A 25,345-nucleotide genomic window follows, 5' to 3' on the forward strand; every position below is an offset into this window, starting at 1 on the left:
CTCGCAGAGCGGGAAGCCAGCCGAGTGTATAACGCCGGTGGTGGCGGGGGAGGAGGCGACTGTGTGCAAACCTCGGGGTGCGGAGGGGGTGGCACTGGGAAATAAAGGTTTGCAACCTCGGGCATTGGAGCCCTTCAGAGGGCGTTTGGTTGTGTTTAGACTCCGGTGCTTCCTAACACTAATTGCAGGCTCAAAAGCAGCAGTATTTATGGCGAAGGCCAAGGCGGCTTGTTTATAATTTATGAAGTTTTAAATGGCCGTGCGCGGGCCCCCGCTCTCGCCCTGGTCGGCGGCCGCGCGGGAAGCGCCCTCCCCAGATTCGCCGCCGCCCGCACTCGCGCCGGGAGCCACCGAGTGTGGCCATCCCATGACGCTCACGCCAGTGGCAGGAACGGATCCATACGAGCGGCTCTCAGAAGCTTCAGGGAACCTTTCTCCAGAGGTGAGAGAGGACCGCAGGTTTGCCCCAAGAGAACTCCCACCGCACTAGCGAGGGGCGGCTGCGGCTGCCTGAAGAGGAAGCCCTCAACCCCGCGCTTCTTTCAGCCCGAGTGTGAGAGGAGGCTATGTCAGCCGGGCTAGACACCGTTTAAAATCTAATCCATGAAACGCTAAGCCGCAGATGACACTTGGGGCCTTGCAGACACCCGCAGACTCAGCAGATACTCCTGCGGTAACACACCGCGCTGGAAAACGCCTGGAGCCATGATGCATTACGTATTTTTATTATTTATGGTGGGAAGAGGAGATGAGGGAAAACCGGGCGGAATCTAAACAGCCTGACAATTCATCTGTTTAACATTTAGCCAGTTAAGAAGGGTTGTTGTAATCCCTGCAAGGCAGCAAGCTCTTCTTTGATTTCCCTAATAGCTTTAAAAAATAATTTCTTACAAGACAATTAGAAATTCTGCCTATGGATGCAAATTTCACAGAAAAACAATTTTAAGCCTTGAAAGTGGGTAAAATATCCCTTCGGTTGAAGTCATTCATTCTGTTGATACACTTCTACAACATGTATACTTTAAACCTGCTCGGATGAAGTGAAATTTAGCAAAAAGGATAATCCCCTCCCACCCCCCAATCTAACATGCCATTTTAAAAACAGCACAGAGGAACAAGAAAACTAAATATTTTCAGCCATCACTATTTAGCGAAACACAAACATCCAAATAGAAACGATTGTTGTTCCACCAGAAGATCAGAAGTTAAATTATTTCCACACAATAGGAATGTCACCTCGTGTCACCGGGGATGTAGTAGGAGTTGCATTATTTGTCAAACCAAATAGAGATGCGTGGGCCCACTTTGCTGAAATACAAAAGAATTGAACCTTATCTGAAGGCGTTCTCCGGGTGCCTCCTTCTAGAGAAGCGGGGGTAAGTAGTGCGCCCCAGCTAAAACCACACTAATATTTACAAAATGGTTATAAATCCTCGAAGACATTTTGCCCATTTTGTCCAAAGAAGCAGGAGTGAACAAAGTGTTTATACTTGTTATGTTCCATTAATGAAACTTTTATTACTTTACATCACGGGGACCGTTTGTCTTCTTGAGAAATGAACTACTGACTTCTATAAGGAAAAAATCGTGACAGAATTTCCTAGAGAAAAAGCTTAGGTGCATGGCTTCAAATGATTATTTCTTTTTCTGCATCTTAGCTTTTTCATAGCTCAGTTCTTCTTATGACTTCTCTTGTGTCTTTGATTGTCAGTTTTCTTTCAAAGTTTATTTTTTACTAGTTAGCGCAGAAAAGTGAGCTCTGGCCTCCCCAATGTAAGTGCAATCTAAAAAAGTGGATTTGTGTCTAGAAAGAGGGCGATAGAGACAGCAAAACAGGCAGCAGTGAAACACCCTACCCAGGTCATCCCACACAGAACATTTCTAGGTTTGCATCCTCAAATATTCCCCCCACACACACACAACCTAAAGTCAATAGTTTGAAGGTAATCAAGTATCCCCAGAACCAGTTTGTGTACTGGATTCCAAATAAGTGGAAAAAATATTTCAAAGTGTCAGCCTACTGGGGGGCCTTCCACCGGGATTGTGCGCAAGATAGAGTGATCTACTTGCAAGTGTGCGTGATTAACACAGATACACTTAAGACTGAGAAAATTTTTTATTCTAAATATTTGTTCAAATAGTACCAGACAATTTGAAATCAATAAACTGTGTCGAGTGGCGAGGGCTGTGGCTATTGGGAAGAGAATAACGGGTGTCATGCCACGCCATGGGGCCGCCTGACTCTACCCGTGAAGGACAATTTGCGGTCTTAATCCTTTACATCAACTACACACACCAGCCACGGTTACAACTGTTCAAAACTACTCTCTCAACTAGTTCAGACCAAGGGGACTAAAGAGGTGAAATGTGGCCCCCGCGGCCTGGGAGCGCGTTCCTAAGCTCGGCTGGAGAATTCTACAGATATACACATAAATACATTAAGACGAGGATAAATAATCAGGAAAACGAAATGACTCGCTTCAAATAATAAATACAGATCGTTGAGTCCGATGCAATCTTTACGGGACGGGAAGAAGCATATAAATTAAGGTCTCCGCAACTAAACTAGACGCGGGCCATGCCCGGACTCTCCGGGTTCTGGACCCTCTGCAGGGCGCGTCGCCGATGGATCTCAGACTTACCTTCGGGACACCATTACCAGATTAGAGTCCCTCGGTCCGCAGTTATGTGGCACTGTCAGGCTTACAGAGGAGAATCCTTGCGGCTGATTTATGGCGAGTCACCCAAAGCAGGGCGAGCCTGGAGAGGAGGCCCAGACGCCTGCGCCTCGGCCGCTGTTGGCCCGAGACCGGAAGACAGCGACCGGGCCAGAGCGAGGGCGGGGGTCACCGAGCTGCCCCGCGGGCCCCGCCCGCCACCCCCCGCCACCCAAGCAAAAGAGGTAATCGCGCCGCGAGTTCGGGCCGGTGGCCGCCGCTACAGATGCGTCAGTTTGGGGGCCTCGGGCAGGCGTCCCTGAGACGAGTGGTGGGCCGAGAGATCTGTGTAGGTGGGATGAGGGTCACACGGTCCGTGGTGGTGATTGCCGGGAATCTGCGCGGCGCAACTGTAGTCCACGCTGGCTGAAGATGGGTGCGAGAGGTGGCCCAGGTTGAAGACGGGCCCGGATGCGGGCGCCATGGAGTCGACGAAGTTGCCGCCCACGTACACCGGGCTGCCCTGCAGGTTGGCGCTGGCGAAGCCGCCGCCGTTGCTCGCCATGGGGTGGGGCTCGAATTCGGGCGCCGCGTAGCGCTTCTGCTGCGGCAGGCAGCTGCTGAGCGGCGCCGTGTAGGCAGCCAGGCCGTACATGTTGGGCTGAGATTTGGCGAAGGCGGGCGGCGAAGGCGCGTCGTAGGCCAAGCCGGGCACGGGTGGCAGCTGGCCCGAGTAGGCCACGTGGCCCGCGGCGCCGCCGAGCGGCGGGCTGCGCTCCGGGGACTGACCGGCCGGCGAGTGCAGGATACCCTTGGCCTTCTGGTCCTTCTTGTACTTCATGCGCCGGTTCTGGAACCAGATCTTGATCTGCCGCTCGGTGAGGTTCAGCAGGTTGGCCATCTCCACGCGGCGTGGCCGGCACAAGTAGCGGTTGAAGTGGAATTCCTTCTCCAGCTCCACCAGCTGTGCACTTGTGTACGCCGTGCGCACCCGCTTGGACGCTGGGCCCGGTGGGCTCTTGTCCTCGCAGCTCTCTCCTGGGCAGGGAGGGAGAGAGAGGGGACGCTGAGCGGGAGAGGTGGGGACACCCTGGGCCGGAGAGAGGTGCTTCCCAGGCTCCTTCCTCTTCCTCCCTCCCTCCCACCACCTTAATCACGGCTGGAGTGGGGGAGGGGCGTTTGAGAGGTGAGATTCCAAGAGATTCCAAGAACTCAAAGGCCCCAGGCCTACCTATCAGTGGCACCTGAAACTCCCATCTGCCTTCTGAAGTCCAACTCATTCTGCCCACCGCCTCCCCTTCAGCCTAGCCCATCATCTCGTCCCAAAGGCTGAGGAGGAGTTTAATGAGAGACTAGTAGCAGCTGGTAAGGCCTTCCCCCCCTGTCAAAGCAGGGCCAGACTTTTTTGAACAGTCCTTCCAGCCTCTACAGCTGGGAAGGGGGTTGGGGGGGTGCGGTTGGAGGCAGCCCCAAACTGACTTGCTCAGAGTCTGGCTCCTGGGCAAAGCACCCCAAGCACCGAATGAGGGTGGAGATCCTGGCACCTCACTCCAGCTCAGCTGCACCCATGAGCTCAGTACCCAAATGCAGGGAGGTGACAAACCATAAAATTACAGCCCCAGAGTTTTAGAGGATCCAAGACCAGGCTGGGCATATTTTGAATACTGCAATGCTAGGAGCTGCAGCCTCAGCCCTGGTTTCCACCACCCCTGCCACCTCTCAGCAGCTTGTCCACTCCCTCCCTGGGAAGACAAATGGATTTCTCCAGGGAGGGAGGGCCTGGGTGTGCAGCTGAGAAGGAGGGGCAGAAGGACAAGAAACTTAAAGACTTGAAGACACTTCCCCCTACGAGCAGCAGCCCCACAGAGCAGCAGGCAAACCAGAGAGCTGACAACAAGCTAACTACATCCCAGGCCTCAAGCTAGCCCTGCGTCTGGGAGCAAGTTCATCTACCTGAAGATAAAGTACATCAGAGAACACAAGGCCAGAAAAGTTCAGGAACCAAACAGGCTGAGCACAGAGAGGCAGAAGGCCTCAGAGCTCCTGGCCCTACCTGTCTTCTTCCACACCCTCTAAATGGACCTTCGGGAAATATTCTCAACTCCAGGGTCTCCTTTTCCAGGGAGAAAAACCCAAGGCTGCTCCTGTTTCAGAGCACATCTTCTTCCCTTAGGATATGTGCCTCCACATTAGGGATTTAATGGGATGGGGAGAACTGAGCTGGGGTGGGCTAAGTAGAGTCCCATGGTTATTCTTTGCAGACCCTGGTTGGATTCCGGTGTGTAATTTGGGATTTTTTTGGTTTTGTTTTTTGTTGCTCTTGTTTTTATTGTTTGGGCGGGGGTGGGGGTGGGGGTCGCCAGGCCTCACAGCTTGCGGGATCTTAGTTCCCCAACCAGGGATTGAACCTGTGCCCTCGGCAGTGAAAGTGAGGAGTCCTAACCACTGAACCGCCAGAGAATTCCCCAGGTGTGCCATTTTGTAGTTTTGTTATCTTGGGCAAGTGACTTATCTCTAACAGTTTCCTGATGGGTGTTTTATCATATACCTACCTCAAAGCGTTCTTTGGAAAGTGAAATTAGACAACGTTTGTAAAGCGCTTAACATGGTTCTTAACATAGCATTCCATAGATTTTAGTTCTTATTAATTTAAGCGAGTGGGAATCATGTGATATGGGCTACATAACCACCTGGATTTGAGGATCATAGTATCTGTCTTCAAGTTTTGAAGAGCTGTTGGTGGAAGAAGGAGTTGAGTTATGACCAGCAGCCCAGGAGAGCAGATATTAGGGCAGTATAAGGAAGAGCTGTCTATGAGTAACTATGAGACATGTCCAGCAATGATGCCAGCAGCCTGGAATGGACGTGAGCACCCTGTCACTGTAAGGATATGACCACAATCAGAGACACTAAAAAGAAAGAACAGGGAGTTCCCTGGTGGTCTAGTGGTTAGGACTCGGCGCTTTCACTGCCGTGGCCCGGGTTCAATCTCTGCAATCCCTGGTCAGGAAGCTGAGATCCCTCAAACTGTGCAGCTTAGCCAAAAAAAAAACTTTTTTTCTGCATGAGGAGTTTACACATATGGCCTCCAAAGTTGCACTTCCAGCCCTGAGCCTCTTAATTCCTAGGCGAGCTAGTCTCTTGGGGTCAGTCTGGGGGACTTAGCCCAGGCATGAGCCCCCTCAGAGAGCTACCTGCAGTGGCACAGCTGTTCTTCTGCTTGGAGTTCTGTCGGGACTCTTTCATCCAGGGAAAGATCTGCTTGCTGATGGTGGCTGAGGAGCCAGAAGCAGTGGGCCCACCCTTGGCCTTCTTGGCAGGTACTCCACCTCCAGGGTTGGTGGGCGAGGATGGGGGCAGGGCTGGTGGGGGAGGAGGGGGTGGTGGTGGCTGCTGCTCTGAGTTCAGACCAGGAGGCTGGCTGCCACCCCCACCTCCCTGACTGTTCCCAGTGCCAGGCCTCATGCAGCTTCCATTGAGTTCAGCCCCCTTGTGGGCTGGGGCTGGCAGAGGTGCAGAGCTCTGGATGGAGCAGGCAGAGCCCGGGTAATCAGTGTCCAGGGAGTTGGCAGCAGCAGGGGGTGGATAAGGCTGATGGGGGGCACTATAGCCATAAGTGTCAGCAGCTTTGCTGTAGCCATAGCCTCCGAAGAGTCCTGGGCTTTCATAGTAAGCAGCCTTCTGCATCGTGTACTCAGGAAGCTCCGGGGCCTGCTGACCCTGCTCAAATAACATTGACCACCACTGTCTCCTTCACCACCACCTCCAATGTCTGCCAAATCCTGAGAGAGCTGGGGCAGCTCCAGGCTCCAGACAACCTGCAAAGAAGAAAAATGAGAGGCCCCAGAGGGACTGTCATTGGCAAGACCAGTCAGTATAGAAGGACTAGCCCAGGCTCTCTGCTTCCCACCAACTTAATAGTAGGAGGATCTGAGATTTTATAAAGTTCAACTTATTTGAACCCTTGGAAAAGTCAGAAGGAATTTCTCATAAACACAAAAAAAAGAGTTTCCTTTATCCAAGGGAAGGGGCTTTTTTTTTTTCCAGATACAATTTTCTTTCTCCAAGATTGTCAATTTAGCCTTTGAAACTACATAGAAGAGCATTTATGGCCTGATGCATTTTAATGACTGATTCTCCCACTAGACTTTGAGCTTTTTGCAGGAAGGGACTGTGTCTTATTCACCTGCGTATTCCTAACATCCAGCCCAGCGCACCACATGTAGTAAGTGCAGTAAATGCTTGTTGAATGAGTGAATGAGTGAATGGATCAGTCAGTCATTAGGTCATCCCAGGGTTTTGATGGGCAAAAGAAAGTCCTATAACACTCAGAAAAGCCAGAGCTCTCAAAAAAAGTATCTCCCCCACCTGGTTTCAAAATCACAGCATCTTTCACGGAGATGCAGATAGTCCACTCTCCGGTGACTGGGTGAAAATTGGCCGGTTAGCTCATGGGTCAGCACTGTGAAATCTACTAGGAGATAAAAGCCAAGAAGAGGACTTAAAGACTCCCAGACTTATTTTGAGGCTAGAAAAGTTTCTTCTCTTTGGTCTACATTTTTCTAGATGCTTAACTTTGTCCTCCACTACTTTTAAATGGATACCACTGGAAATGAGTGAAGAGATTTAGAATTTGAAATGCATGGAGCATGGGCGAATGAAAAATGCTTTATGTTATAACTCTATCATTTTAATCCTGCATCCATTGTATAAATAGATACTACTATTGACCTCTGCTCTGGATCATCCATTCCACCCCACCTCCCACCCAATCTACAACCAATGAGAGAACCTCTCTTGGCATGATGAATGGACCCAGAATTAGAAGAAGAAGAAAAAAAAAAACTAAGAAAAATTCTACCGCTTTTGTGTCCTCTGACTCTTGATGGGGGGCTTACCTTCTCACCCACCCCCCTCTTCTCCTGAAAGCCCCTAATGAGTTAAAGTATAACTAATACCATTCAACCACTTTCATCTGCTTGATAAAGAAAACTCATAGGTCAGCTCCCAGGTCTGAATTCTTGATCTCATCTTTCAGGCAGCTTTCCTTCCCCCAAACTCCCTGGTTTCCATCAGGGACATCATGATGGACCACATTATCTAGACAACTTATGTAGCCTAATGGATTTGACCACTAGTACTAAAACCACTCCTCCATTTACTCATTTCCCCTACACTTTCACCAAACAGCCTAACTCAATTTTTAAAATTCTTCATATTACCCTTTATTTGGTAGTATAGTTGCCCATTTTGTTTTCAAATAAAAGCGAATATGCCATTAATCTTGATAAGAGAAAGACCCTTCTCAATGGAATAACAGAATACTAGGATGTAATGTTTTAGGAATAGTTTCTATTGTTGTTCTTAAACTTATGTCATTAGGATATCTACCAAACAAAGCTGGTCTTAATCTTTCATTCATTTTCTGTATCATTCTCTGACTATTAAAGTTATTGAATATTAAATGGACAGCTACATCCTCATCCGGTGACCAATATTTGTATGTATTTGCCCACAGGCCAAAGGACTACATGTACTCCGAGTTTGGTTAAATCTCTGGACTTTTCTGGGATCCTGCTTCCAGTCTTAAACCTTGGTCCCTCTGGATGTCAAAATGGTCACATTTGACACTCAGACCACCAGAACTCGCTGCTGTTTCTGTCACTCCATTTACAGCAGTGCAAGCAAAACATCCCCCCTCTTGCCTCCCAGGATGACCAAGTTTATCTTGATAGGTAGACCAGTCACATTAAAATAGCTTCTTTAGGAACTGACCAAGTCTTTGAAACAGATAGCTTTACATATATATATTTGTTCCTATGGCATACTCCTAGACAAAGCTCTGTGCATGTACCTCAAAAGTGCAAATACTGGGCAGCTCCATGAATAAGCACAGAGTCTGTTCTCCCACTTCTGTTTTCATTGTCTTAAGGAATTTCAAGGGTCACTCAGCGATGATCCACCACCCAAATGTCCATCTTCCCAGAGGCAAGGGCAGTAGCTCTCTCCTCACTGAAAAGGGCTTTGCAGCCTCTCCCCCACCCCAAAATGTACAGCCCCAAAGAAGTCACCTTTCCTAAAACAGAACCTGAGGATATTGTTACAAAACTGGTTTTTTTAAAAAAAGCTTATTTCTTTCCAGAAATCGCTACTCCTTGTGAACTCTGCTTGAACCTAAGAAGCAGGAACGGGTCATAAATCACTTGGACAATGGTCAACTGTTCTGTGGCTCATCTTTTCGATTCCCCCCCCCTTTTAAGGCTTTCTTTTCTCACCCTTTGGTACCTCTGCTCATTTGGGCCCCCGACCCAAATGCCTTGGGGTGAAGACTAACTCGCGTAGGGGGAGGGGCGGTTTTCGAAGTCCTCAGCTGCCCTTTCCTCTCCTCCTGCCCTCTACCTCCCAATCCTGTTCCCACCCTACAACCAGCCCCCCCCCGGCCCCCGGCCCCCCCACCCCGCCCGGAACACCGGCCGAGGCAGCCTCCCCAGAACCCCGCCGGCGCCATTCCCGGCTGTTCCTAGGGAAGGGGCACCAAACGGGGTTTGGCTGGTTCTTTCTCGTGGTCCCGGGAAGTTGCCCAGCTCAGCTCCGAGGCCCAACCGCAGGCCGGGAATGCAAGGACAAACGGTTCCCAGCCGGAAGGAAGGCGGCCTCTGAGCGACCACCGCCCGTTCCCCGGGCCGTGGTGGCCCGCCGCACCCGCCGCGCCTCCCAATCAGCCGAACCCTGATGCTTGCTCACTGACTGCACTTAATTCTGCCCGGGATCAATACCTAAATATGATACCGAATAAATAAAAGGCGCTCACAGCAGCCGGGGGACGGAGTTATTAAGCAGCTGGAGCTCTCACGGTGCATATCAATGCACCTGTCATTGTGGTTTGTAGCAAAATTTATGACTGCGAGCACGGCTGCAGTAAACGCTTCAGTAAGGAATGAAAAGAAAAACACTTCCCAAGGCCTGGCACTTTTCAGAAGTGGAAAACAAGCTCCGCGTAGGAGGAAGCGCAGCAAAAGAATTCCCTGCTCCGCACTTTTCCCGGCCCCGCGCCCCGCGAGCCGGGGGATTATATAAAGTGGCCGGTACCGGCCTCTCGGAGCAGCTCTGCTCGGCGGCCGGACGCGGGACGGGACGTGCGTAGCCTGGCCGGGGGCCGAAGACCTGCCGCCCTCCGCGGCCTCGGGAGGCCGGGAGGCTCGCCGGACGCGCGGAGGCCGGCCCCGCGCTGTTCGCCCGCCGCCCGCGGTGGCGGCGGAAAGGCCGAGGGGACTGGGGAGAGAGACGGCTGCAGTCGTTGGGCTGTGACTAGCGCCGCGATCGTCGTAAATCCCGGACGGGTAGAGTTAGACCATGCGACTTGAAAAGAGAAGGGGGAGGCGTTGGAGTAACGGTTGCTTCTGCTCCTCTCAATTTTTTCTAAGGTTCGACCTGGCCTCGGTTCCTCTCTCTGTTTTGCCTAAATCAGGGCCTTGGAAACCCACAGATCTCTTTCTGGCGGACACCAATATTGCTGGGCATCCCCATTAATTCACTGGAACCTAGCAACGATTCTTCCCTCTTTGTGGGCTTTACTACCTCGGGATTTCATTTCGAAACTACTACTTTTTGAGTTTGCTCAGAATAGGATGTATTTACCGCAGAGCTGAGGCAGCTTTCTGCCCACGTTCTCCCGATCTCTCAGCCAGAGCTCTTCTGCCCTATGGGAAGCCCTGGACGCGCCTTCTAAATCACTCTTATTTAGCCCAGATAACTTAATATGCAATACGCCCTGCATTTAAGGCACTGGGCTCACCCCATTAAAGCGCCATAAATTTGAAGGCCGATGATCGGTTATCATGTAACCGGCGGCAGTTCACACTGAGGTGATCCACTTCAAAGCCGCCCTTTGTTTTATGTCTTGATGTATGAATCCTGAGATGGCTACCTTGAGTTGCAGGACAAATGGAAATGTAGTGGAAATTATTTTTAAAAATCACACCACTCACCACAATGTATGTGTGTGTGTGAAAGAGAGATTTTTCAAATTTTGTTTCTAACTCTTTGAAGGCTCTTCGGGTTCCTTTTGATAGTCTATTCTGTTGAGGTGATCTGGAACAAAATGGAAAACTCTCAGTGGCAGCCAGTTCTTTCTTACAAACACATGCAGAGACGTATTACTCCCTTTAAGGGTGTCATAATCAATGTCACTATTTTACATGGTGTCCGCAGCCACTCCAGGCACCTTCTTACTGGCAGAAAGGAGACTCAGTTGGCTCCTGGGGAGCAGATGGCTTTTAACACCAAAATCCTTGACTGGATGGGAGAAAGGGGAGGCAGGACAGTAGGGAAGGGCCAGAGCCTCCGCAGGGGGTGAGCCAAGTGGGTCAGAGGCACAGGGAAGCCATTTCCTCTCCTACTCCAAACAAGCCCTAAACGCCCCAGGTTCCCCAATCCCCCAGGCCAAGCCCACCCCTCTTAGGAGCTAAAGGAAGGGACTGTGCAGGATTAGGATGGGAGGGAAGCTACAGCACAGGGCACCAGAAAAGGAGGATGGACATGTAGATGGGCCTGGGTGGGTCCTAGTCAAGGCTCCCGCAGGCAGCCACAGTGAAGAGGGAGCTGGGTGTTATTTCTTGGTTCATACATTATATCTCCGATGATTTCCCTCAGTTTATTTTATTCCAGTAGGTACCCACCACATTCCTAGCCTGGGCTGCCCACAACTGGGTCGAGTTTGGGCTGCAAACCGCCTAAGACGCAAACATCCCTTCCACCTCACCCCAAAACAGACCAAGCTGCCCACCACTGCCTGCGCTCAGCGCTCAGTGGGTGCCCGCCCCGGTCAGGTGAAAGGAGAGACGCAATCCCCCCTCTTGCATCTGCCCTGTGCCAATTAGTCGACTCAGTAGTTCGCAAACACCAAACTGCGCCCGGGAAAGCCCCACACAAAGCGTTCAGGGCCCTTCTAAAGACCAGAGCGCGCAGCCATAAGCCTTTGAAGTGACCTTTGGCTCAGGCGGCAATAACTCACCCCTTAATGAACACCCAACGGAAGCGCCTCGGAGAGATCCCATACTGGTAGGACTCCTAACATTGCGCCCGGGCTTCAGCTCCCCAGCCAGCCCCAGACCCAGGGATCCCACTCCACTGAGCCGGCGCGGAGGGCTGCTCGGTGGAAGCACGATGCACCCATGCCCTCGGACCGGATCAGCGGGTCCCGAAGCCACTTTATATGATACATTCACGTGAGCGGACGTCAACTTTCGCCCCTTGGTTATTTATTTATTTATTTGGAAAAAAAGAGTTCTTTAAAATTAGGAGCTTCCCCTCAGAAGAAGGGCTAAATTGGGAGGCCACCCGGTGCCGTGATTTCCCCGTGGCTGTAGCTAGATTTTTTCTTTTCCCAGCCGCGGAGGAACAGGGTAAGTTTGCTCCCGGGGGTTCTGGGGTGCTCGGTGCACTCTGGGCGCAGGAGGCTTGGGAAGAGGAAAGTAAAGAGGACCCCAAGGTGGCCAAAGTTGGGCTACCCAGAGCCCCCACCATCTTCTCCCGCGCTCTTTCCCCAGCCCACCCAGCACCCAGCACGGTCCCAACCAACTTCAGCCTTCTGCTTGCCCAGAATGGCAGGCTTTATCCGGCTGGCTCTGGGCCACCAGCCTCAAGTACCCTTTCCACAGCCAGGAACTGGGTGAGCAAGCCGGAGGGAGAGCCGTCTGAGAGCGGTCAAGGAAGAGCTGGTCCCTAGCAGACCTGGCCCTAGACCCCATCCCCCACCAGGAAAAGTCTTTTGAATAGGGAGCCTTGGTGCAGATTATTGAAATTTTCGGGGAAGTTATAAGTGAGTGCTCCATGGGGCCAAATGAAATGCTGCTCGCAGTAATTGGATTCAGCTGACTAAGTTGGCAGGCGCGCAGCTCCAAGGCAGCGAGAGAAGAAAAATGTCCAGCGACTTTAAGTTCTGATGGAGCCAAGCGCTGGAGACTGACAAAACAACTTTACTGCTCTCCTTTGATGGCAACACCCCTGGAAGTCGGTCCCTCTCTGGCTGGGGCCCGTCCCAACCTAGGCTAAGGGAGTGCGCCTTGCTTTCTGGGTCCCTTCCCCTCAGAGGCCCAGTCTGGCCTTGCCCTGCGGCTCCCAGGAGCATGGAGACGCTCACTCCAACTCATGGAGCGGCTTTCTCAGGCTTTGGCCCCGGGTAAAGACCCAGGATGACCTGTCTCCTATCCTCCCACATCCAGGAGCCACAGGACACAATAAACAAAAGGATGTCTGGGATGCAGGAACCAAAATATGATTTAGTTTTCATTTGGGGTTCTTTGAGGCGAAGGACCCAGAAGCCCTAAACCTTTTCTCTGCCACTATTGCAGTCCAAAACCAGATTAGTGAGGGGGAGGAGCCTCTCAAACTCTTTTGGGTAGTTTGGGGGTTCTACTGAATTTGGGGGAGAAGATGGAATAGCACTTTAACCTCGCAAGAAAAAAATATTAAGCCAACAGCAAGAGATAAAGGCATACGTATGTGGAGCTAGCTCCCAGAACAATGCAGGGAGCTGGCTGGCCACAGAGTTTCTTTTAAATACATATAAATCAACCTGCCTGCACCCAGCCAGGCGGCTCAAGACATGGAATTAATACGATGCTCCATCTTACTTTGGCAGTGACAGTGTAAAATAAAGTTTCTTTTTATTCATTTCATTTTCAACCCGTTCTCATAACTGTACATTTACCCCCAAAATACCTCCTCCAGCCCCCACCCTCCTCACCGGCCCTCTCCTCAAACTGCCACCTCCCCCCACAATGCCACCGGCCACCCTCCCAGCCTGGCACGGTAGTGTGTCCTTCTAACCTTTGGGTAGGCGGGAAGCATCTCCACAAAGCTCACCTCCTTACGATCAATCACCGTCCTGGATGTATATGTAGAAGTGTATTTAGGTCTACGAGTGCTGCCTCACCAATGGCAATCATCAAAATCACAGATTACACAAAATAAATCATATTTAGTATCCCACTCAGGGCAGCAAGTAGCCCCGTGCCCGAAGATTTCATTTTGTCATGCAATTGCTTACCTGGATCCCAATTTATCATAAACCTGGTGTCCTCGGCCTCACAGTGGGCGCCAGTGGGGGGCAGAGCTAGCCTTCCCCCTTTGTCTGCAGACAACACTGTCCCAACCCTGGTCTTGCGCGCTCGAAGACTCGGCCATATACCCAAGCATACGGAATTCCCGGTAGAACGGAACCAGACTGAGGTTCAGCTACCAATAAACGCAGGAAGAACGAGTTCGTAGTCCCCGCGCCGGCTTTGCCTGCGCTGCACGACCGTCGGTCCACCCGCCCGCCTGTCCGCTCCCAGGCCCAGAGCGGCTGCCACCCGCGCCCCCACCCACTCCTGGGTTCCTGCCCAGCCCTCCCAGGCCCCCCAGAGCTCGGGGTTTGTTTTCCTTTCGGAATGTGGCCCTTTCTGGATTTGAAGAGAGCCCCGGAAACCCCCTCATAGTCGGCAAATACAGACGCTGCCTTCAAATGCGAGCATATTTGTTCACGTGACCCCGAGGGAAGATTGTACCGATTGAGGCTGAAACTTTCACGCCATCCAGCCCCGGAGCGCAGCCAGGCCTGGGGGCTGGGAGGAGGGGCAGGAGACGTGGGATCTCGCGGTCCCTTCCCTTGGGCAGACAAGGGTGGGTATGGGGCGGAAGGAAAGCCCCCATCCCGCGGCTCGGGAGTGACCTAGCTCCAGCCTGGCCGCCGGCAGTGGGATGCCAGCGCTGAGTCTCTTCCCCCACGACCTCTGACCCTGGCCCAGCCTTCCATCAGGCTGGTCCGGGGATTGGAAATTTTAGAGGCTGCCTCTCTTACGGGCGTCTCCGGAGGCAGCTGTGGAGTATCAAAGGCCCAGGGTTCGCCTAGCTCCCCGGCCGCGCCCTGTACTCCGCATCCTCAAGCACCCGGGCAAGGCGCAGCCTAGTCGGAAGCGCCGCTCTTCCCCTCCCCGGGGAGGCAATTACGTTGTGGCACAGCGCAGGCTCCGGCCCTAAGGTGAGAGGCTCCAGCTCACAGACCAGGCTGGTCACCCCGAGGAACACTCCTCTTCACCACCACCACAGTTTGGGGCCTTGGCTCATTCCGCGGACGCGGCCGATGAGCCTACACTTCCAGAGCCAGAAAAGGCGCAGAAGCACGGGCCGAGACCCGGAGCGTTCTCCCCTCTCTGCGTCTGGCGAACTCCACCCAGGTCCTGCGCGGCCTGGAGCCGCGGAGGCGCGGAGTCGCTGTTTGCCGCGACCTGTGCGCCTCCAGATCCAGGCAGGGCCCACGGATCCCGCAGGCCCAGCAACCGCCAGGCCGCGGCTTCCCGCTTCCTGCGGCGCCTCCAAGAACGCGAGGGGGTCTGCGAATCAGCCCTGGCTGGGCTTATCTGGGAGAAGAGGGAGCTTCTATTTTAGAAATATTAAATCAGGATAGGTTTCCAGCACTCTCCGAGTGGTCGGGTGGAATTTACGGTAACAATTCTGCCTGCGGGAAGAAGAGTTAAAAGCTCCCGGCCAGGGCGAGCAGCCAGCCTCCAGCTCCCGGCTTGCGGTGAGCCCCACGGCACTACCCCAGCTCGGCCCGCATCCCGGAATCCCGCACCATCTGGGGGTGTCCATTCCATCCCCGAAGTCTCGCTTTCATAGCCAGCTCTGCTTCTTAGCGGCATCGGGCACGGAGCAGATGCCCTGTCGCCACTTGCAAGGTCTCGGACAGGCGAAGGCGAATGTGCCCGGCAGCCGCGGAAGAGCCAGGGAGAAGGGGGTAAGATCCTCCGCATTCCCACTCCAGAAGCACGGGCAAGTCCCGGAGAACAGGTCACAGGCTCGAGCCCCCAGACCTGTCAGCGAGCCCCTCCTTTGTTCACCCGGCCGGGCCTGGCTGGAGGCCCACTCGGGGCGCCTCTTGGAGTCGGACCGTGGGTGCCCCCAGTCCACCCTCACCCGGAGGACCCCGCCCCCTAGCCTCCCGCCAGGGGCCGAGCAGCCGGCCCGCAGTAAGTGTTAATCTCCAGCCAAAGAGGGGGGCTGCTTTGCGGGAATTTGTCTCCAGGAAAGGATCTGAGCCTTCTTCAATCGGAGCATATGTTCATAGAGCAATAAACCGGAAAGATTTACAGTCCTCGCCCGGCCCCCAACAGCCTCGCACCCTTTCAGGAATTACTTACGATGATTTATCACACCAACCCGGGCAATTGTCACACTGATAAAATAGCCCGGGCCGGTGCCGGCTGGCGGCGGGGCTGAGGAGGTTTTTTGTGGGTTCCTCTCTGGGCCTACCAGGGGATGTCGGGGTGGGTGGGTGGGTGGGGTTGGGGGGTGGGAGGGCAGCCAATTCTCATTGAGAAAAAAACGCAAGCAGCTCAGAGAAAGCGCCCAGAATCTGCGCCAGAGTCACTTGCAAAGCACATAAACATTTGTCATCTTTGAATAATTGAATTAATGTGTTATTGTTTGAATGTATAATTCACAACGGAGGAAACTTTGTCTCTGTCCTGACGGGGAAATATACACACACCAAAAAAGAAATCAAAACACACACAATCCCAAAACAACCACCACACGCAGACAGCCCTCAGCTCGCCGATGTCATCCTCAAAGCCAACTAGAGGGAAGGAGGCAAAAAAAGAGAGGCCCTCCTCCCCGGCATCAGGGCCGGAGTGGCGAGCTGGAGTTGCGAGCTGGAGGAGAATGCCCGCTGCTGCCCCCAGCACAGATCTCCGGCAAGCTAGGGGTGGGGTAAGGGGGTGGGAGTGGAGTGCTCCTTGGGACCTCGCAGCTCCTTGGAGTGCAGGAGAAAAAAGGCTGAAACTGGAGCCAGCGGGAGAGACAGCTCCTGCCTCTCACCCTGGCCTCTTCCCCCCCAACCCGGTTTCCCTTCCCCCAGGCTTCTTCCCTTCACCCCAGGGTCTCCCATTCCTCGGGCGGCGGGGACTTCTCCCTGTCTTTATTTTAGATCTTCTCCCCAAATTAAAGATACAAAAATCGAGGGGAAGAGGGGTAAACTCCTTGCTGGGGTGACAGAAGCAGCAGAGCGTGGGTGCGTGGGTGGGTAGTGGGAGAAGCAACTCGGAAATCATTATCTGTTGGTTGAAACCTGCCTGGGGTAAAATTTCAACTCGATTTTATAGCCTTCCATTATGACGCAAAGAAAAATTTACGACCCTCGCTTGAAAAGAGGGCCGAGGCCTTTTCTCACCGGTTTAAGAATAGGCAGCAGATGCCGTGACAGCGACCATTGTTCCCGGTAGACACAGGCGACCGAGCAACCTCGGCCCGCGTGCGCCAGGCGCGTCCCCCAGCCGGGCGGGTTTTTACTACTCCTGTCGCCTCTGAGCAGCCCGCGCGCACCCTCGCCGCTCGCCCCCCGCACACCCTCACACACCCTCTCTCTCTCTCTCGCTCTCTCTCTCACACACACACACACACACACACACACACACACGGCGGCTCTCAGTAATTTTTCATAAGTGCAAAGCTTTGCTGAACCAAAGGTCACCATCCAAGCCACTAACAACTTCTCGCCGGCGCACGGTTCCAAATCAGGAAGCAAAGGGAACTATTTGTCAGTGGCCTGACAGCTAAATTCATTAAGGATTTAAATCAGAATAAATAAAAGTCGCGAAAATATTTACCTGCCGGCCGCGCTCCCGCGCCCGCCGCCTGGGGCCGAGGATGGAGGGCTGGGGGCGCCGCACGGCCCCCCTCGGCGGGTGATATTCTTGGGATCCCTGCACTTTCCAAGTCGGAGAGAGCCCTTTGCGTGGCAGATTAATGACGACTCCGTGTTTCTTAAGGGACGTGCTGAATTAATTATTTCACCAATCACGTGGTCGGGACTTGTAGAAATCTATTCTTATCATCTTCCTCGCACTTTGAAAATTCTCCGGGTTATGAAAGGCCCTCCCCCGGCTGGCGGCGAGCCCCGGCCGCCCAGCCCGGCGCGGGGGGCAGGGAGGGCTCCCCAACATGGCGGGCGCGCGGGAAGCGCAGTCTGCCGAGGGTCCCGATTTACTGTACTGTACTCCGGCGGGCTCGGCTGTGCTCTCGCTTCCTCCTCATCCCTGCCCGCGATTCAATACACACAACCGTACTGATGTATTGGTGGGCACAGGAGGAGCCATTAACCAGAAGACGGGCAGAGAACAATCATAAAATGTGTCTGAATATTTAAACTTCTGTCTGCGCACTTATAAATACACATGTCCACGCGTCTGAGGCGAGCCCTTCCATATATTAAGGACACATGTCTGATTTTATGCATTCTGCTCATTTCCTGTCGCGAGTAAGGCCCCCTCCCATCTATTTTGGGACTCCTGTCTTGGCCCCCTCTTCAAGGCGAAGCCAAGACGAGAAAAGCCCTCGTGAAAACAACAGCACACGCCACTTTTTATAGTGGGGAGTGTTTATTGTGGTCTGGAGGGCGGAGGGGGCACTCGGGGGAGGAGGGGCAGGTGCTGGAGGCCCCGGTGGGGCTGAACAGCACAGGAGAAGTAGAAGGAGCCCAAGATTGGAGGCCAGAGGGGTGAGATCCGAGCAGCCACCCGCCAGCCCCAGGTTGGCCCAGAACCCAGCACCAGACACACCCTCAGAGTTGGGGGTCCAGGAGATCTCTCTCACCCACCATGTCACAAAGAGAGACCGAGGGGGCCTGGGGCTGATCCGGGCCATGCTGAGAGCCAAACTGGAGCCTCCTTTTAGCCCGGGAAGGTACTTATTTTCCTTTTAAAAAATAATGTCCACCCCGCTGCAGCCTGAATCCAGCCTTAGGCTTCCCAATTCTCACAACATATGATGGCCAAATTGGGAGTGTAGGTATGGGGGAGGGGGAAAATGGTAGAACTGCTAAGGCTTACACAGTTTAACCTTCACACATCAGGCACATTACAGAAAATAATAAATTGTTTATATTGGATGTTAGCTTTTAGAAGACCTAATGAAGAATGCTTCTGTGGAGGCACCAAACAGGAGGGAGATTTCGCTACACCTTTTATTATTTCAAATATAGATCAATGAATTACATCAAAACTACAGGCAACAATTAGTATAAATAATACTTTAATCAGTGGCAGCAAAACATTGGTCAATTCTATTAAAAAAGCATCTTGTGTGAACAGACACCATGGGGCTGACTGACAATGTCATCGCCCAACAAAAGGCTGCAATGGACAAAGTGAGATGGGAGTCTGAGGAGCAATGTCCTCGCCAAACACTTCACTCCCCCCAGTCACGACCCCAACATACCATTGAAAAAATTCAAAACAAACACTTCTGGCTCATATTTGGGGGAACAAACTGGAAACAAATAAAAGCAAATGGGCACTGAGGCTTCCTACATCTAGGTTTCTCCAGAGTACGTTCCCAGATGGAAACTCATTTCCTTCCCTGCCCTAGGTGACTGGGGGGCCCTGCTTCTTCCCTGCCCCACTCCTGTGGGCCCAAATGGACGCTGGGGTCCGATTGGGACCTCAGGGTCGAGGGCCGCCCTCTGGGCCATCCAGGCTCCATTAACATTTCAAAAGACAATCCCTAGAAGAGGAGAGGAGAAGTGAGACTTATAAACAAACAAGTTGTTTCTCTGATTAAGTTACTTTCCAAAGTAGTGGGGCTATTTTTAAGAAGGACCTTGGGTTTTCTTCATCAAAACATGCCTCTTGGCTTTCCTCTGGGGCAGGGGTGAAGGCAGTTAAGTAGTTTGGCATTTGGTCTGAAGCTGGAGTGAGTAACCTGAACTTCTGGGAAGGGGGAAATCTATATAATAATCTTTGCAATACATATGTAGTTGGATGTTGTGAAAATATATATTACCCCCTCCCAAGGAGAAGGTTCAATGTATTCACAGATTCGGGTTTTAGGAAAGAATCTGAGCAACCTTCCAACTTGCCTAAGGATAGCGGCCCTTTTCAAATCCTACATCCAAAGACTGCTCTCCATGTTCGAGGGGGAAAAAAAGAAGAGAAGGGTAGTTAGAGTCCAAAAGGTTAAGGGTTTAGAGGTCAGTCCTCCTGGCTGAAATACAGCTAATCGAATAGAAAATTTGTCCTCTGGATGAACCTGATTCTGTAATTTAGCCGAACTTCAGTAAAATACCTTTTCAGCTTCTCAACGTGAGGGCATCAGAAAAAAGACGTCTTGACTATGTATGAACTCTGTGCTTTTTGTCATAGAAACAATGATGCGAATAATGCAGGAATATCCATCTTTAATATCCCGACGTGGCGATATTCAAGTATTGCCATGTGCAAGTCTGAGAGCCAGGCTCACCCCAAGGAGGAACAAAGAGCTGTCCCTAGGGTCTAATACAAAAGAGCAAGGCTTGGAAGACACTTCAGAGAAGTGGAATTTCAGCCTAGGGACTCCAGTGAATACCTGCCCTCAGCTCTCAGGAGACACAGAACCAAAGAATATGCCTGTAGAGAAAGTCTTTTTCCCCCTACACTTAAATATATTTTAAAAATTACCTCTGAAATCTTCTAAAGTGTTCTCAAGCACTGAAAAAATAGCCCCAATTCTGAATCTCCTTTTCAAGCTCACCCCCTCTCCCTCCCCACTTTTGTGACTTTTCAGTAGCTACAACCAGGGGTTTCTTTTTGGAGCCCGAGGCTTTGCGGTTTAAATTTCTGAAGCCTTGTTTCAGTTGAGTCTATGAACTCTGGCCATTACCTTTGACTCTTTCCCTTATCCTTAAGGGTCAACATTTTAGAAAAGTGAGCTTTGAACCCTTCCCAGGCAAGGCATAAGAAAAATGACTAAAGAACATCTCTCTTGTTGTTTGAGAGCGATTGTTTTTAAACCACTATTCTCAAGGCAAGGAAGAGGAGAGGGCCTGAAAACTTTTATACTTTCACAAATTCTGCTAATTAATGGGTTGAGGAAAACTTCCTTAGATTTGTTTTTTAAAAAATTAAAACTTAGGGGAAAAACCCTAAGACCAACTTTCGTGGACTTCTAGATTCAATTAGTTTTTCTTTCATTTTTTAACAGCAAGACTTCCTCACCTTCCCACTTTCTCCCCAATGCTCATTCCCTCTCTCATATAGGCAGGCCATACACCAATGCCTATAAAATACTGCTATATGGGGTATTTGGGGACATTTGGAATCCAGTTGGAACAGAAAATTCAGTCATTATCTAATGACCCAGAACACAGAGGTTTTGTTTTCTTTCCCCAGAAGGAAAATGTTGGACCATTTGTTTCTTTCTTTTTTCCCTTTCCTTTAATCACCCAGAACTGGTTGTAAGCACAGTGCCGGGAAAAGCACATGTGGAAATATATTTTCAGGAACTCAACTTTGAGTGGATCCTTTGCTTCCCTCTAGAAGGGTTAAGGGCCCCCTACACACATTTCCGGGGAGTGGGGAGGGGGTGGAGTTCAAAATGCCGGTTACAGCCAGAAGTAAGTCCACGCATCTCTTGATTCTGCTCCCTGAAACCCAGCCCCTTTCACCATGGTAAGTTTTTTGGCAATAAGATGTCAGTTATTTCTGCACCCCAATTTCCCAACAAATAAATACTTAAGCAAATATAATCTAAACATACAACAACCCGTTTGCACTTCCTTCTTAGACTCATTTCTTTGGGCATGGGGCCACTGGGAGCAAAAACAATTTTTTTTCACACTGGAAATTATACGGACAACCCAGAAAGTTCAGAAATCCTGGCTCAGCCCTTCTGCTTCCACTGAAAGCACCTAGCGCAAGGGTGGCCAGCCTTCTGCCTCAACACGCCCACATTATGAAACCACAAAGATCTCTGGAGGGGTGGGGGGGGGAGCATGTTCAAATTCACACTGGGATAAAGCATCCAACCTTCATTTGCAAATTCAAAATCCAACAGCGGAGATTTTCAGGAGTTTAATGACTCGCCAAGGTTTTATGTTCTCAGTAGCTCCTGCCATTTAATAATATACTTAGAGAGAGAATCCCGCCCCCCCGACCCCCATCCCCGCTCCAGGGAGGGGGCTACCCTCGGGCAGGGTGCTAACCTAGTCCGAGGTAGGCCTGCCTGTCCCAGGTCCACCCTACAGTACCTTAGAGCCCAGAAAGGTGACAGCAGGCCCGGCCTGCCCCCGCAGCTTCGGCTCAGCCGGGAGCTCAGGGAGGGATGGGCCCAGGGTCCCCACTTCTATAAGGTCGTCAGGTCCGTGTGGTGGTCCTTGGCCAGCGGCTGCAAATGCTGGCCAGGGGCAGCTGAGGAGGAGCAAGAGGAGGAGGAGGATGAAGACGACGACGACGAGGACCTGCCTTTCGTGTTGGGCAGCTTGTGATCTTTTTTCCACTTCATCCTCCGGTTCTGGAACCAGATCTTGATCTGGCGCTCGGAAAGACACAGGGTGTGAGCGATTTCAATCCGACGGCGCCGCGTCAGATACCTGTTAAAATGAAATTCCTTTTCCAGTTCTAGGACTTGCTGCCGGGTGTAGGCCGTCCGGGACCTCTTGGGCTCCCCGCCGGTGTAGTTGGGGTTCACTGCGAGACAAGCAGACCGCACAGTCAGGTCAGCGCCCGGCCTCGGATTAGGCCACAGCCGCTCACTTCCTGGCGCGCCCCGAGGCCCGGGCCCTCCCCGCGCGCTCCTGGCCCACTCCCTGCCTCTCGCCCGCCCGCCCGCCCTCCCAGGCGCACACGCTCACTCCCACCCAACCCCTCGGACCCACCTGCTCCCCTGGGCTCCCAGGCGGGGATCCCCAAACGTGCCCCCATCTCCCCAGCCCACCTCCCGCTCCAGCATTCCCAGGCATTTTGGAAATCCCCTCTTCCACCGCGTTCCCTCCGCTCTGAAAATGGAGTCCTCCCCCACCCCACCCCCATCTCCACCCCCTTTTGCGCCCAGAGCCAAGCAGCCAGCCACATGGTCCCGGCCTGCTCCCTCGGCTATAAAAATTTATGGAGAGAGTAATTGCGGCGCCCATTGAAGCCCCACACGCCCCCACCCACTCGCACCCCCTCGCGGGGCCCAGGCCGCCGGGCTGGGGTGGAGACTGAGAGGTCCTGGGCCCGTGCCTTACCGGAATTCACGTGCACCTTCTTCATCCACGGGTAGACCACGGCCGGCTGCTTGAGGGCCGTCCCAGGGGGCGGCTGCTTGGGGCCGCCCGGCTGGCTGCAGGCCCGGGAGCCGGGCAGGGGCGGGGGCGCGGGGCACGGCTCTCCCGGGGCACCGTAGTGGCCGCTGGGGCCGCCGGGTTCTTGCCCGTGACCCCGCGTGGGCAGTGCCGAGCCGGGCCCGGGGCCGCCGCCTCCGAAGGTCTGCTCACCGAAGTCGGGCCGTGGGTAGAGCCCCGGGGGCTGGAAGTCGGCCCCCTGCGCGCCGCCGCCGTAGTAGTCAGCGCCCTGCTCGCCTAGGTAGCCACCCTGCAAATATTCCTCGCACGGAGGAAACTTGGGGTCCACATACTTGGAGTTCACCATATACGAACTCATGACCATTAATTTCAGAAGGTAGAAAATACTAATTTTTCTCGTGTTGTCTTTTTTTCTCCTTCCATAGGGCCCTCCTACTTGCTGTCAACTGAATAAAGTTGGCGGCCATGTGACCAGACCAGCCAATAGCGAGGGAGTGAGTTTATCACCGGGTTGGTGAGCATCTCATAATTTTCACAAATTTATCTAAATAACATACGTGTAATCAAGTGACTTGCCGTGGCACATTTGAGGGCCCCTGCCAGATGTTAAAGTAGTTCTAATCCCAGCATCCTCATTCCCCACAGGTAACCCCAGCTTTTGTCTGCCACTGACTTTGCTAACCTCCAGGTCCCCGCCACTCACCCCGCCTGTAATCAGCCCCCCAAAATGGGCACAGTTCAAGGGGGAATGAATCCTCATATCTGTCAGGGTGCATGGCATCAAAAAGTGGGCGGAAGAGGTGGCTTCTGAGTTGGGCAGAGAACCCCAGGCAGGCAGGACTCCCGCCCGCCCAGCCTGCGGAGCGGGGACTCTGCCATACAAAGGCCGAATCCCGGCTTTGTCTTCATCAGGGTCACCCAAAAGTTACTACAATCTGGCTGGCCTGAATCAAATTAGGCAATGAGTAACTGCCAAGCTCTCTTCGAGGCCGGGGTGTTTCCAGCCAAATCTTGGCCCTTGCTGGTATGGCAAGAAGCCCCCGTGATGCTCTAGCCAGGGCAGCTGAAGGGTAGCCCAGGAAGGTGGTGAGGGCACCCCCAGCTCACCCAAATGGACCCCAAAGGACCCTAAACTCCTTCTGGCCAGCTCACCTTCTTCTCACATGGCAGTAACGGCCAATGAGGCCCTTCATTGGGCACCCTACAACTTTATGCCCCTGTAGGGCAGACCTGGGGCTGGGGCGACCTGGACTCCCACCTTGCTCCCCAGTGCCCCCAAACCTAACCCTCTGGCCCTGCGTTCATGCAACCAATTAGGGTTTTACACAGGGGGCCCTGTTTAAAGGTGAGGAGCTTCTCCAGGAAAAGGCTGCTCTATGTCACCAGGCTCAGACGATCCTCCTGGAGTCCAAGGTAATAAAACAGAAAGAGGCAACTGACCTGCCGGCTGCCTCTGGCCTCCAGTTCTAATTCTGGCTATTGCGGAGAAATGTGAAGTTTTTGCATCGACCATATATTCCCCTAGAATCGAATCTGTGACTATGTGGATACCACACAAATTCGGTTCTACAGGGTATATATAGACAACGTTACTACCTCCGGGTTCCACCCAGAGCGAGTACCCAGACCGTTGCCAGCCCCCGCCTCTTCCTCGGAGCTGCCACCAGCCCAACGCAGCCACCCTGCCTTTCAGAGATGGTTCAGGTAGCCTGAAGCGCTTGGTGGCAATTTGCAGCAACGAGTTCCCCATCCTTGTACCAGGGCCGGGGTTACCAAGCAGCCAAGGAGTCAGGACAGTCTTCTTAAGAAAGAAAGAAAAGAAGAAAAATAATCCATCCCAGAAATGGCAGCTTTATTACCCCCCTCTCCGGATCCACATAACCCCCACTCCCTTAGCAAGTGGTATTTTCCAGAAAGGAGCAAATGCCTTCAATGGCAGAAGAAAAAGAGGCAAGAGGGAATATCCTCTGCTCATTCTTCTGCCCACTGTCAGGGCAAGCCAGGTTGGCTGACAAAGCTAGTTCTCCAAGAAGTCACGCATTTACCTTCCAGGGCCCTGAGCCCGGCTGGCCTCTCCGTCCGGCTGCTGCTGCAGACCCCGAGGCAGGCGCTGCTTGCAGGCACCGAGCTGCCCAGGGCTGGGGCCGGCGCACTAATGGTGAAGGGCAGGGCAAGGGGTCACTCGAAATCATTTACAAACATATCACAAAGTTTCATTATTTTTGCTTTGCCGACAGCAGCACACAAGAGTACAAAAGTTCACGAGTTGTGCCCGCCCCAGCGCAGTCCAGGGCTCACCCCTCGCTTCAGGGCACCAAGAGCACTCAGGGCCCGGATGGGTTTCAGGGGCAGAGGGATGCCCGGGCTCGGGTGGGGCTTTTGGATCCCTGACTGTACGCTAGAGGTGTTTAAATTTTTTGGACTGTTTTGATTTTACCCTTATGATTCAAAAATTATTTTCAACCCTCAACCTGGGCCTGGTGCGGTGGAGCCCCCCTCTGCCTGGCAAAATTGTCTGGCTTCTCCTACTCTGCACTGTGCACGCTCCCTGCTCACTCCCCCACCGCCATCCTCTGGTTCCAGTGCTTTGGCTATTTTGTAGGGATTTCCT

At 52.7% G+C, this 25,345-nt stretch overlaps 2 protein-coding genes across 2 annotated transcripts; both read right to left on the minus strand.

Annotated features, from left to right (window-relative positions):
- Nucleotides 1-955: 955 nt before the first annotated feature.
- HOXD3 (homeobox D3) lies at nt 956-6,426 on the minus strand. Its single transcript, XM_032637013.1, has 2 exons — nt 5,852-6,426; nt 956-3,695 (listed from the first exon to the last, which is right to left on the minus strand). The coding sequence occupies exons 1-2, from the start codon at nt 6,390-6,392 to the stop codon at nt 2,938-2,940; spliced, it is 1,299 nt and encodes a 432-aa protein (XP_032492904.1). The 5' UTR covers nt 6,393-6,426; the 3' UTR covers nt 956-2,937.
- A 12,217-nt stretch (nt 6,427-18,643) lies between these two features.
- Nucleotides 18,644-24,233, minus strand: HOXD4 (homeobox D4). The gene is made up of 2 exons (XM_032637022.1): nt 22,678-24,233; nt 18,644-22,138 (listed from the first exon to the last, which is right to left on the minus strand). The coding sequence occupies exons 1-2, from the start codon at nt 23,096-23,098 to the stop codon at nt 21,795-21,797; spliced, it is 765 nt and encodes a 254-aa protein (XP_032492913.1). The 5' UTR covers nt 23,099-24,233; the 3' UTR covers nt 18,644-21,794.
- Between the last annotated feature and the right edge of the window lie 1,112 nt (nt 24,234-25,345).

The sequence above is a fragment of the Phocoena sinus genome, chromosome 7 (assembly GCF_008692025.1).
Source record: "Phocoena sinus isolate mPhoSin1 chromosome 7, mPhoSin1.pri, whole genome shotgun sequence".
In the NCBI taxonomy this organism is placed as follows: domain Eukaryota; kingdom Metazoa; phylum Chordata; class Mammalia; order Artiodactyla; family Phocoenidae; genus Phocoena; species Phocoena sinus.

What these genes read in the sequence shown, in the direction of transcription:
- HOXD4 (XM_032637022.1), bottom strand. Translation starts at nt 23,098, where the DNA reads ATGGTCATGAGTTCGTATATGGTGAACTCCAAGTATGTGGACCCCAAG. An exon ending in GAAGGTGCACGTGAATTCCG is followed by an intron (nt 22,139 to 22,677) that starts GTAAGGCACGGG and finishes CTTGTCTCGCAG; the next exon opens with TGAACCCCAACTACACCGGC.
- HOXD3 (XM_032637013.1), bottom strand. Translation starts at nt 6,392, where the DNA reads ATGTTATTTGAGCAGGGTCAGCAGGCCCCGGAGCTTCCTGAGTACACG. An exon ending in GAACAGCTGTGCCACTGCAG is followed by an intron (nt 3,696 to 5,851) that starts GTAGCTCTCTGA and finishes CTCCCTGCCCAG; the next exon opens with GAGAGAGCTGCGAGGACAAG.